The sequence below is a fragment of the Musca vetustissima genome, unplaced genomic scaffold (genome assembly GCF_032173495.1).
Source record: "Musca vetustissima isolate MV318-11 ecotype Yass unplaced genomic scaffold, APGP_CSIRO_Mvet_v1 utg52584, whole genome shotgun sequence".
NCBI lineage: Eukaryota > Metazoa > Arthropoda > Insecta > Diptera > Muscidae > Musca > Musca vetustissima.
The window spans coordinates 72,818-87,073 of NW_026888523.1; the positions used below are offsets into that span (position 1 = coordinate 72,818).

At 33.3% G+C, this 14,256-nt stretch overlaps 1 protein-coding gene across 1 annotated transcript; it reads left to right on the forward strand.

The window, feature by feature from the left end:
• The first annotated feature begins 5,361 nt into the window (after positions 1–5,361).
• LOC133336377 (transcription initiation factor TFIID subunit 4) lies at positions 5,362–13,921 on the forward strand. Its single transcript, XM_061544673.1, has 10 exons — positions 5,362–5,804; positions 8,453–8,614; positions 8,928–9,098; positions 10,860–11,483; positions 11,650–11,763; positions 11,845–12,090; positions 12,167–13,174; positions 13,243–13,416; positions 13,538–13,663; positions 13,735–13,921. The coding sequence occupies exons 1-10, from the start codon at positions 5,388–5,390 to the stop codon at positions 13,885–13,887; spliced, it is 3,195 nt and encodes a 1,064-aa protein (XP_061400657.1). The 5' UTR covers positions 5,362–5,387; the 3' UTR covers positions 13,888–13,921.
• Positions 13,922–14,256: the final 335 nt, after the last annotated feature.

The window sequence follows — 14,256 nt, forward strand, 5'->3', positions numbered from 1 at the left end:
TGAGGCGGATAAAAGTAAACAACGATTACTATGTAATCTGCGCGCCTAAGCAGATAAAACAAACAAATAATGTGACAGACACATACAATAATAACAGCAGCAGCAACAACAACAACAGTTGTAGTAGCAGCATCAATGTGCACCAACAAGGAACAGTGTGTAAACATTAATTGCAATATTTTTGGCAACTTTAACAATACTATAACGGTATTTCCATAATATATAATTATCAATATGAACCACGGAATGTGTTTTCGGAGTAGACAGTTTATGAAACTACTACCAAGTTTTAGGATTTTTTTTCTAAAATGTAAACACGGATTTATCAAACGGCTGTCTGCTATGCTCATAGAATCTTATGGCTCAAATCCGGATAAGAATATACGCCCATGTGCTGCATTTCCAGTTTGCTCGAATGTGAAACATTTTCGCACATTTGGTGTGCTCCATTCCGAATACCCAAAAAATATTGGGAAATATAATTCGACCACATGAAGCCTTGAGGATCGAAAAAGAAATGAGATTGTTCATGCTTTTCTGAGCACATACAAGTTTAGAAAGAATTCAGATTGAATATTTAATTTGTTTTTAAAACATTTAATTAAATCACTAGGTAGTAGGTAATACATTTCGAATTAGATTTTCTAGTAAAATTAAAGAAAATAAAAATCATTCATTTTCCGATGCCGTCTTATTTGAGGAAGAGATGTTAACGTCGATGAGGATGTTGTGGATTTTTTCTTTGACAATGAGCCCGCAGCTGATTTGGATGGTCAGGCCGACAAAATGGCCATGGATGCTGTACTGGCTGTAATTTTATTGGGGAAATTTCGATAACAGATTGTTGCCAAAGGTATTGTTATCCATACCCCTTATACTGCCGCCACCTGCGCCGCCGTAAAGATTACTAGAATTTTTTGAGCTCGATATGGCAGACATGACAGATTTTTTAAGCAATACATTCCTACATTTACCATTTCCACAACTTTTTCAAGATTGCATAGCTTTGCAAACATCGAAATACTTACACCGATTCCCTAAGCGACGTCGTTTAAAACCTTCCAATAACATCTAGTAGAAGTCAGGGCAATTATCAAGCCAGCAGGCAGTTTTTCATAATTTTGTTGTTAAACAAATAGAAAAAACACAGTTCGTAACATATTGAAACACAGTTCGTAACATAACACTGTGCGACAAATTTGATTTTTTTTTGATAATTACCTGGAAATTCCAACAGATTATGAAAGAGGGACTAAAAAAAGAAGACACGTGTATCGGCGTTTTGAAAGTTTACGTCGGGAGATAACCAAAAAAGGCGGGGCAATATTCCCCCTTTTCAAGAATTTTGATCATTTTCGAATTATGATTTCTTGAAATCCTTGCATTTTAGGTATATAATGTCTTCGGCAATATTACTTATAAAATAATGAGGAATATTTTGGTCTGCAACTTTAACCCTCAACCGACTCATTAAAGGGGTCTTTTCAGTCCCCTTTTCCAGGAGTGATTGAAAACTCATTCAAAACGGGGTTAAAGCTGCTCAGAATATTCTACAGAAATGTTCACAATAAAGTTTTACTATAAGTCTCAGAACAGACTAAAACTCAAAAATCAGCCTAAACGTCAAAAATCTTAAAAAACAAAAACTTATTTTAGGGTTAATATCGTACTTATTACTGATTTTTACCCATTTTTCCCACAAGATGTCGTTTTAGAAGGATAGTATAAGGAACAAAAATGTACTCCATCAATTTTTAGCATAAGTCACTGAACAAGTGCATGAAAGTAACATGAAACTTTATTCTGGGTACATAATGTCAAAGAATAAAATATTCTACGTCAAAATCCACTTCAAGTGTCAGAATAAACTATATATTTATATTCAATAGTTTTTAAGATATTTACAGTATAAAATTAACTCAAGTCTGCAAAAAAATGTTGTTATTATATATAATTTTATAATGTAAATTTCTTAAAAACTTTAACCCCGTCGAAGATACAGTATTTGCTCATAGAATATTGCATACAGATTATTAACGTATATCGTGGAATGGTCATGGGCAGAATGACTTGCTTTGATTAAAAAACCACATACAGCTGCTGTCCAAATAAACATTATTAAATTGCAACATTTAAAGGAAATGTTTTAAAATATATTTAAATTATACCCAAACCCTTTCAATGGTGCTCAATTCCATTGACGTAATTTTGTTGTCCCGAAATCAGTTCTTAGCCATTTTTCTAGTATGCTTGGGATTGTTGTCATTGTCCTGTTGCATAATCGAAATCAGTGGCATTTCTTCAGAAGCATACGAAGGATTTTGATATGCGTCCAGGATGGTATTCATAGAGTCAATCGGCTAACACCATTATAAGAGAAACATCCCCAAATCTTAATGTTGGAATACGATCCGCTTCGAGGGTTAAATCGTCTTTTGGTTTAAATTCTGAGTTTTGTGGCATGAGGACGTATGAACGAGATACATTTTTTACTACATACAAAAATTATAGACACAACTGTCCAAAGAATATTTCGCCACTTTTAAATGACATGTATCCATTGTTGTATAAAAAGTCAAAAAGGTTTAGTGGTGCTATTATGTATTTTGTACTGTATGTTTCGGTCCTCCCATCTATTAAGTGTTATGTTTTATAGCCATGTTACCGAATGTAGTCGAACTAAGCCTAGTTATTGCCGAAGAAGCTCTTACTGTTGTGTACTGTTCTCTGGACCATTATAAAAACACTCTGGTTTATTTTGATAGCATCTGCTCTTCTGCACCTATTCTTGGCTAGGATTGTATTTACCATCCTCGAACCACTAGAATTGCGACTTCAACTCCATCACAATTTTATAGGCCCATTGTTCAAGAGACATTTCTTTGTAGACCTGGACCTCGATTCGTATAACTTCTTCTGTAGCGTCCAATTAGTTTTTGCATCGACATCATAATGTTGTGTTCATCCACTGGAAGGATCTTTGTCTTTTCATGGAAGAGGATAATCGGAGTCTTGCAGTCGTCAGGACCTATGTGTGTAGCACTTAGGTTAGCGGATAACACTTAGTTTATTTAATTAATGGAAGTCTATTTTTTGTTTTAGTCAGGAAAACATTACAGACAACATTCGAAGAAATGCCGTCTTGGAAGATTGCGACGAATTTATGGATAATGCTATAATAAATTTGTCAAAGAAATTGCCAACCAAAGTATTTAAAAACAAATATTTAAAATCGATGCCGAAAATGCCAATGATATTATTTTAGTCGATATGTTGATAAAAATTATAAAAAAATACCGGAATGGTATCGAATTTGAATGTCACTGGCCCGTCAGTTCTACAATAAATTCTGACTATTTTGAATAAAACCCAAATACATAAAAAAAGTTAGTTAATAATCAGGATATTTCTGATGTTTTTACATCCGTTCGTAAGTAGTTCGATTATGTTAATTAATATTAAAATCATTAATTATCGATAAACCAAAAATTACATTCCTTTGATATTATAGCACGATATAGTTAGAACTTTCTCATAGGTCCAATTGTTTAACTAACGATTTTCAATAGTCATATATCAGATTATTCTGTATCAGAATTACTTAAAAGATATTTCTCAGAAAATTTTGAAAGATTGTCAATTTAGACAAATATCTAAAAAGCAGAGCGGATGTTACGATAACGATCTCTTCCCAAGGACATGGGTATTTTATTTTTTTAGATTTTCCAATATATGTATTTATTGGTAATACGAAGCCTAAGATAAATTGCACACTATAGATCCACTGTAGATTAAACAAAGAAAATTTTTATACTACCAAACATTGTTCTCTAAGGATAATATATTAATTATACAGAGAACCATCATATTTCAATAGATAAGTTCAAAAATTCCTCGATCTCAGGTCTTACCGTACAGAAGTCCTCTATCGTACCAGTAATATAAAATCACAATGCGGTGTTATATAGAAGCATTTCCAATCTCAACCATACAATCTACCGTACCTTATAGACGGTATACATATAATTAGGTTAATTATATCGCTTATAACAGCGATCAAGAGACTTGCGAAATTGGAATATATAAACCATAGTCCTTATAAGCGATACCGATTAGGCAGTACTTACTTCGGAACTTTTGGATACATCGTTATAATTGATATGTTGCTAGAAACGGTCATGTCATGAAAAATTTTGAATCCACCTCTTAAAAGAGGAATTCTACAAATTGGTATATACCTGTACTTCAAGAATCTACAAACCTTTACTATTTTTCGATATCATAAAGGGAAATTGTGACCATATGATAACTCATTAGTATATAACATTCAACACTTTTACTTTGTCAGGTTGATATTTGAAATATGATTTTGTTCACATAAAGAAGACATATAAAAATCTGATATTTTTATGGAACCTATAAGCGAATTTCTATCTGTTAAACCATTAGTGTATAACATTCCATATATGAAATACCTTGATTTTGTCAGGAGACGATTTATGCCCAATAATTAAACTGAACATTTTACATGTTAATAAATTCCAGGAAATTCGAAAATAATCTGATTAAAATGTTAATGTTTTAAAATATATGCCAAAATTTAAAATAATTTATATGTTTTTCAGAACTCAAATATATTTTCAACAATTTTACATGTGGCTGCAAACTCTACTAATTTTTACTAATGTTTTCGATATCATAAAGGAAAAATTGTTAACGTAGTAAAAATTTTACATTCTTGCAAGTTAGGAAACAGACATTTATTTGTTATTCAAAAAATCATTAGCTATGGGTATTCACCCTTTTAATTTCTAATTTATGTAATATTATTCATAAATTTCAGATGTTTGAAATGTATTACTAATAAAAAATATTCTATTTATTTTTATACTTTTAAAGCTCGCCACCACCAACAACAACAATATCAATATATAACTCAACATAAATATATATAACAACAAAACGGCCGATTTTTAAAGAATTTCCAGTGGGGCTATACATACAAAATTACCAATCCAATCAACCACAATATTATTTTTACCACCAACAATACAAATAACTCAACAACAACAACAACAGCAAGCAAGCAACTAACAATAAGGGCAGCAGCATTCAAATCCATTTGCAATATGAAAGCGAGTTCTTCTGAGAGTGCGTCTAACTAAATAATCATATATCGGCATCAACGAAAATGAAACGTCTAATAGTATTAACAAATAATTAACATTAACAAATAAACTGCTGCTGAAGAAACAGTAAGAAGTTGTTGGCGCAACTCATAGCTTTGGCAATAGCTCAGCACAAAATCACAAGATCTCATTGCAAGGTGTTCTTCTAAAGAGGCCCTTCAGCTTAAGATTTTTGCCGGCAAAATTGTTTGACGCGCAATGAATTCAAGTCAACCAACACAAGCGGCTCCCGGCAATCGTATAACATTTACGAGTCAACAGCTACCCAATGGTACCATCAATATTGGGGGTGCACACGGTGGTTCAATAATATCAACATCACAATTGCCCAATACGACGACAATTAAGACAATAACATCCAGTGCGGCTGGCCAACAGCAGCAACATCATTCATTACCACAACAGGTACAAGTTCAACATCATCAGGTTTTACAAACAACAGGTCAGCAACAGGGCAATCCAGTTGGTGCTGGTGGCCCTCAGCAACCACAACAATCAGTAGGTGCCACACAAACGCAAACCTTAGTTATAAAATCTAATCATGCCGTTTCATTACCGGCGGGTATTGTCTCAAGTGCACCCGGAATAGTAACTATGACCAAGACCATACAGCAGGTATGGGCTATTTTCTCATGGAAGGAAACATTATTAGCCCGCATACTATAAAAAATACAATACAATAGAAAAACCTGTAGTGAATTTGTCTTCAATCGATCAATGAAAACAAATCTTGTTTGTTTTTTATATATAATCTATTCAAATTTTGATTTCAATTCTTGCTTTTTTATTTCAGTATTCTGTTAATTTTCTATGATAATTATATAGTGCTAGTTATATGTACATCATTTTCTATGTTATGTACAGATGCATTTATTTTTTATGCCCTACACGACTATGTGGTAAGGGTATTATAGCTTTGTGCGTCAGCAAGAGTTTGCAACGCTGCGAAATATTGGTCCTAGACCCACTTTTAAGTATACCGATCGTCATATTAGCTAGTTGAGCTAAGTTGATCTAGACACGCGTGTCCGTCCGTCTGTCCATTATAATTTTTTAACGCGATACTTGCAACAGGTATGGACCAATCGTCACGAACTTTTGCATGTAGGACCGGTTCTGGCCAAAGAAGACCCATAATCGGTTAGATTTTTTTTAGGATGAAATGGACCAACAACTTTTTTTCTTTTTTGCTTTTATGGCCGCTCTAGATGCCACACTTTTTACACAGAAAGAGGGGTCTAACCATGAAATAAGCATGGCAATATTTAACCGCTTAAATGAACTAAACTTTGTTTCGTGTAAAATAACAAAATTTGAATATCATGGTGTACATTACATCACTACTCCCGGGAAACTTGTTTCCTTAAATATTCCTCAGAGGAGTTGTTAACCCCTATTTAGGCATTCCACTGTCATTTACTAATTTATTGTCCTTAATTTTTTCAATGTACATTATAAACTAGCACTATTTATTTTCATAACATTTTCAAAAAAACAATTTATCTCCTCTCAGCTTAAAAAAATATATTCCTTATCCTTGATAATTTGCGTTTTATTCAAAATCCGATTTCTTTTCATTTTTTTTTATACAAAAAACTTTTAAGATAATAGTCAATAAATGGTCTGTTCCCGTACTCAAAAAGTTTCCAAAAATTTAAAAATATATTTTGGGAAAATCGAAAACAATTTCATTAATATAAAAGATTCTGGAACGGACCAAATATGTTTAAAAAATATATATTTCACAAATGTGTGTGGGGTGCATAAAATATCTTAGAGAACGCCGCTGGACTTGTTGCTTGCTTTCAAATTGCTTATTTTTAATATTTTTTGTAGTTGTTGATTTTTAGTATTATTTAGTTGTAGACTGTAGACATATTTGTATTTGATTTTCGACAGAACGATTCTATAAGTTCAATTCGAAAATTATCTATCGATATATGTAATTTTTTATTTACCCATAACTAAGATCTTTACTAGGTCGGACAATGAATCTAGCTGACTATTAAGTTTGACATGAAAATAAATGAATAGCTACAAAATGTATATTATTGTCAAACAAAAATATACATAATATTTTAATTGTTACTGCTTATAAAACAAATATTGAATGACTATATGCAGATATGAGTTGCCACATAATTCGTCCGAGTTTATGTGTACGATACACCAACAATTCGATGTATGTACGATATATCTGAATTCATTCAAGTTATTATTGTAAATATATCTTCCAACTAAATTTCAAATATAACCTTCTCAAGGTGCAAGTAAGCCAGTACGTCTTTGGTACTTTGTTTAGCCGTTTTGATTTTTTAAAATAAAATTAATATTCGTCCGTCTGTCTGTCCATGTTAAATTGTAAACAAAGTACAGGTCGCATTTTTGATTCGAATTGGATGAAATTTGGCACAGCTCATTTGGCTCAATGACAAACCCTATTGAAGTTGGAAAAAATCGTTTCAGATTTAGATATAGTTCTCATATATATTTTCGTCCGATTTAAGGTAAATTGTGCACCAAAGTCCCTATAAATCTTTCGATTTGCACGAAATTTGGCACAGCGTAGTGGTTTAAGTCTAGAATGATGTGTGCTAAGTTTCGTGAAAATCAGTTCATATTTAGATAAAGCTCCCATATTTATTTTCGTCTGATTTAAGGTTAATGGTGCACCAAGGTCCCTATATATCTTTCGATTTCCACAAATTTGGCACAGCATAGTGAATTAAGCCTCGAATGATGTGTGCTAAGTTTCGTGAAAGTCGGTTCATATTTAGATATAGCTCCCATATATATTTTCGTCCGATTTAATGTAAATGTTAAACCAAAGTCCCTATATATTCTCGACGTCTATTAGGATATGTATGTATAATTTCCCAAAGTGGTATAGTCGGCCCAGTCCGACTTTACTACTTTCCTGACTGGTTTATACTTCGTAAATACAAATAATCACCCGCAAAGGGATGACAAATTCATATCTAAGATAAATACAAAAAACAAATCCGTTCAAAATATTTTGAACATGCTGACGACTGGCAAGAATAGTGGACAAATTCAGTTTATGTTCTTTTGAACAATAAATATATTTATATACTACTTTGTTTTAGAATACCTACAAATTGTTTTAATTTAAACAAATGCATGGTAGTAGTAATTATGCTTTTATTATAAACCTAATTTTTAAAATAGAACGTCTTACAAATAACAAAATCATCTAAAAAAACGATAACTAAATATTCTATTTCTTCCACGAATTAAAATAGGGTGGTCAACCAATTATTAATTCCATGCTACCAGCTGGTGTAGTAGTCGGTATGCGTCCTCCTGCTTCACAACAACAACCAAAGAATGTCCAAGGTAATACAATGGGAAGAGTGGTCGTCGGAGGGCCACATATGGTGGGAACAAGACCTCAAAGTCCGTCGGTAAGTAAACATTTTGACAATGTCATAATAATAAAGCAATGCATATTTGTAAATTATAATCTAACAATGACACCCAAAATAATCTGAAATACATTTAAAAATAATAATTTCTACTAAATGGAATGAATGGTAAAATGTTTTCAATTAACAAAAACCTACCACCCCAAAATTCTTCTAATAGAAATGAAACTAAATAATTTACTCTCTAATATTAATACTTCTTGTTTATTTTAATATATCCTGAAAAATTCCCGCATTTGATTTGTTATTGTTTTTTTTTTTTTTCTTTTTTTGTGAATTCTTTTTTCCGTAGATAACACTAAGTACACTAACCCCGGGGCAAACGCCTGCACTCATTTTGAAAACCGAAAATGGATATCAATTATTGCGCGTAGGGGGTGCTACATCGGGCCCGGTGACACAAACAATTGGCACTAATTCCACAAACCCAACACAAATACGCTTGCAAACTGTTCCAGCTGCTGTAAGTAGATTCACAGGTCCACCTTTAGCACTACGTAAAACGATTGTAAGATCATCCACTTCCACCTCCACCACCACAACTACCACCCATCACCATCACCAACAACAACAACAGCAATCGCAACCGCAACAGCAACAAGTAAAAAAACAACAACATCAACAACAGGCAACAACAGCTACGTTGAAACAGATAAAACAAAATGTAATTGTCCTTTTTGCTAACTGATGATGAAATGGAATGATGGACCATTGTTGTTGTGTCCACCATTATTTTCACTTTCAATATCCTCTTTTCTTAGCATATATTTTTTCGTAAAGATATATTTTCGTCAAATTTTTGTTTTTTGGTTTCGTAAAAAAAATCTCAGAAATTGTTTTTACGCTTTAAACAAGAAAATTTATGAATGAATGATAATGAGAACAAAACAATATTTTTTAGAATAATTTCTCATTTGCTTTAGATTTGTTTTTTCTTTAAAATGTGATATAATTTGTTGTCTATTATAATTTTTTATTAAAAACTATGTTCTTTTAGGGGAACCCCTTCATTTATTTTCAGCACATTTGTTGAATGCCCACATACAATTATCAAAATAGAAACAATAGAAATATTTTTTTAAGGAATAGTTACAATGTTTCGAAGATTAGTTTTCATTCCAATGTTTTCTATAATTAGACCTTTTGCATATGGGGTAATAAAAGGAGTTTTTCGATTTTATCCCGATTTCGTAAAAATATTAAATGCAAGGTTTCAAAAGTATAATTTATTGTTTGTGAATAGTTTCAAAGTATCGAAGATTATTTTCATTCCAATGCTTTCTAGAATTAAACCTTTGTGTGTGAAGTAACAAAACTTGTCTTTGGATTTTATCTAGGTTTCGTAAAAATGTAAGATTTGAAACAAAACAGATACTTAATTTGTTTTTTATTCGATTTATTGGTAAAAAACTCTTATGGAGTAGATTCCAGAAGCAGATAAAATATGATCCCATCGTCCAATTTCTGATGCATTCTAAACAGCAGGAACTAATAATAACAGTTCTGTACATAATCAAGGTTTACATAATTTTTAATACACTGCGTTCTCTTTTTTCACTCATTAACCCGACAGGGATGTTATAATGTTGACTTCGTACTCCAAAATAAAATTGACAGAGGTTATAAACATGAAATGTATTCCAACATGGATAGAAATCATTAATACCAAATCCGAAAGGAATTTTTCTCTTTTCATTTTCCTTCTATCATGATCGCAGGATTTGATTCTCGAGAAAATTGTTTTCATGATCGGGCTGAATATTTTTTATCTTAATAGGTTTAAGTTAGTACATTTTGTTTTTACTGTTTCGCCTAGATGTTTGTGTTTTATAAATATAATTTTTTAGTATATACATAAATATATTTGCAATAAATTTTATTTATGCATAATTTTTTTTCATTATTGTATTCAGTTTTTCTATAAAGGAAAATATATTTGCCTTGCTGTAGTATTGCTTAATGGTTGCTTATTTGTAAATATCGTGAATATTTTTTACTTTAAAAAATATATAATTTTTTTTAAATAAAGTAGCCTTTGTAAAATTTTGTTTTTTGCTACCTTTTAATTATTTTTTATTGTAAATAGTTGTTTTACAAGTGCTTGAAAACGAAAAAAATCATATCCATTCCAATCGTTGTCTTGTGACACATTTACCATTTTGACTTTAATTAATAATTTGTTTTCTTATTTACAATAACAACAACAACATCAACGAACGTTTAGTCAATATCAAATACCTCAACGGCCAACAGCATTGTGGTAAATTCAGTGGCAAATTCCTCCAATTCCCAGCCCACACATGTCTATACATCCCAGGCCAATATATCAGCGTTATCACATCAACAGCAAACAACGACAAATGTTGTTACATCGATGCAGCATCAGCACCAACAACAATCACAACAGCAACAACAATTCCATACGCAGACGCAACATTTACAAAGTCAACCTCAAATAACTCAAATACAGACAATACCAGCGCATCAAACATCATCAGGAGCCACCCACCTACAGCAAACAAATCAACAGCATCAGCAACAACAACAACAGCATTCATCAACAAATAACACAACAATGAACAATGTGAATAGCGGTTCTAATGCGGGGACAACAACGACTACAACGCCCCAAAGTGCAGCGGCTCAGGGTAATACCAAAGAAAAGTGTCGAAAATTTCTCGCCAATCTAATTGATTTGTCAACGCGAGAACCCAAACCGGTGGAGAAAAATGTTCGCAATCTAATACAGGAACTTGTAAATGCCAATGTGGAACCGGAAGAATTTTGTGATCGTCTGGAAAGACTATTGAATGCCAGTCCCCAACCATGTCTGATAGGATTTCTGAAGGTAAGTTAATAAGTTATTATTTCAAAATTAGATCATTATTGAATAACAACAAAATGTGTTTTAGTAAAAGTATGTCAGCTTGCATATCTATATTTACTTCTGTTAATTTATTAACATGTTCTTTATACAACTTTTTTACATCAACACTTTAAATACTTTCTTGCAGAAAAGTTTACCATTACTGCGACAAGCATTGTTTACAAAAGAATTGGTAATTGAAGGGATTAAACCACCGCCGCAACATGTTGTGGGAGGTATTACCATACAACAACAATTGCCGGTAAGTCTTTTTTTTACAAATTTGTTCATAAATAAATAAAATAATTTCTTCATGTTTTGTATTTTTCTTTTGTGGTTATAGAAAATTCAAGCACAGATCCGTCCCATTAGTCAAAATCAAACAACAACAATAGGACAGACACAAGTGCGCATGATATTACCTGCCTCAGCGTCTAGACCCATAGGTCACACGACCATAACAAAACAACCGGCTAGTGGTATACGTATACAGGGCCCGGCAAATGGACCCCGTTTAATAAATACTCAGATAAGAGGACCAATGTCGCAACAAACAACGACGCAATTGCAAACACAATCGTCACATGCGGTAAGTGAAGAGTCACATTTGTTTTACTTTTAATATGTTCAAATTTAATAACTTTTTTATGTTTTGTTTTGTTCAGAATATTGTCCAAATTCGTGCTCCCACAGCCACACAAATTAGTCGCCCCGCCACGGTTCAAATACGTACATCCAAGGGAAAGAATACAACGACGCCAACGGCTAGTCCTGGTGCTGGCATAACACATGTTAAAGTGGGGCAGACACAAATTAAAGCTATTTCCTCATCGCCCTCACCTGCCATTTCATCACAACCACCATCTTTGGCTGCCATTTCCAATAATATACCCACAGGTTCGACGTTGTCGTCATCCGCATCGATTCTCTCCACCATCAATTCGGTAGCTAGCAATGCTGTGTGTAGTGTATCCGGCCTGCCGATACCTTCATTACCCACCGTGCAATTACCGCCAGCCGTGTTGGCCCAACAGCAACAACAGCAGCAGCAGATCCAGCTGCAGAATTCGACACATTCGTTAATAAGCACAAATACTTCGTCTCTATCAGTGGATCAAATAAAAACGGAAATCAAAACGGAGAATTTGAAAAGTGGTGGCATAGCGACAATTGTCTCAGCGCCCTCAACACCCACTCAACAAGCTAACAAAGCGCCTGCCAAAACAACAACAGCCTCCGTCAATAAGGCAGCGGCGAAAAAGAAAAGAGATTTAGCGGATAAGGATCGCGATGACTTGAAAATCAACAACTCAACATCGGCGGCATCCAGTGCCGCGTCATTTTTCCAACAACCTTCCATATCAATGTCATCATATGGAGATGATGACATCAATGATGTTGCCGCTATGGGTGGTGTCAATTTGGCCGAGGAGACGCAGCGTATATTGGGCTGTACGGAAAATATCGGCACACAAATACGTTCGTGTAAAGACGAAGTGTTTCTCCATTTACCCGCCCTGCAAGCACGTATACGTGCAATGGTAATGGAACGTGGCCTCGAAGAACCATCACAAGATGTAGCTGTGCTAATATCTCATGCCTGCCAGGAACGACTGAAAAATATTGTTGAAAAGCTGGCAGTAATAGCGGAACATCGAATTGATGTTATTAAAGTAAGTCTCCCGCTTCATAATTAATAACTGTTTTGTAATATCTATTAATTATATGTTTTTTTTTGTAGTTGGATCCCCGTTATGAAGTAACAAAGGATGTCCGCGGACAAATTAAATTTTTAGAAGAACTCGATAAGGCTGAACAAAAACGTCACGAAGAATTGGAACGTGAAATGCTATTACGTGCAGCAAAATCGAGATCAAAAATTGAAGATCCCGAACAAGCAAAAATGAAAGCGAGGGTAAGTTTGTTATTGGAACAAAATTAACCAATAATTTTGTATAATGTCATCTTGTTAAATTCCTTGACAAATCAGTGCTCGTATTTTTATAATTTTATTGTTTCTATTGTACTCTTTCCAGGCAAAAGAAATGCAACGCGCTGAAATGGAGGAATTAAGACAACGAGATGCCAATTTAACAGCTTTACAAGCCATTGGTCCTCGCAAGAAATTAAAATTGGATGGTGAGGGTGCGGGTTCTGGCCTGGTAAGTTATTACAAAATATATTCATATTTTTAGACCTTTTTATTAACATTAAACCGAATTTTGTTTTTAAGGGTGCAAGTAACGTTTTAGGAACATCCGGAACGCCACCGGCACCATTAAGGCCGCGTATCAAGCGTGTCAATTTACGTGACATGCTATTCTTCATGGAACAAGAACGTGAAACGTGTCGAAGCCAAATGTTATATAAGGCATATCTTAAGTGATGCATTATTTTTAGAATACACTGTATAAAGAAGATGATGAAGCAACAAACAATGATGTTCTACTACTACTGTTATTTATATTTTTAACATAACAATATAAAAGTACACCTTTTTCGGTTCTTGTCATATACATATATATTTATATATTTTTTCTACTATACATACTTCCGATTTTAACATCAGCGCTTCAATTTTTGTTAACTTGTTTTGTAATTTTCCTTTTGTATTTCGTACATATATATCAATGCTGCAATTCTGACAGCCCCAAAATCTGATTTTTTTATTACCTTATTATTATTTTTTAATTAGATCAAATCAAATATTGCTTCCATTTGCGCGACAATTGATTAACTGCAACAACAATACTAT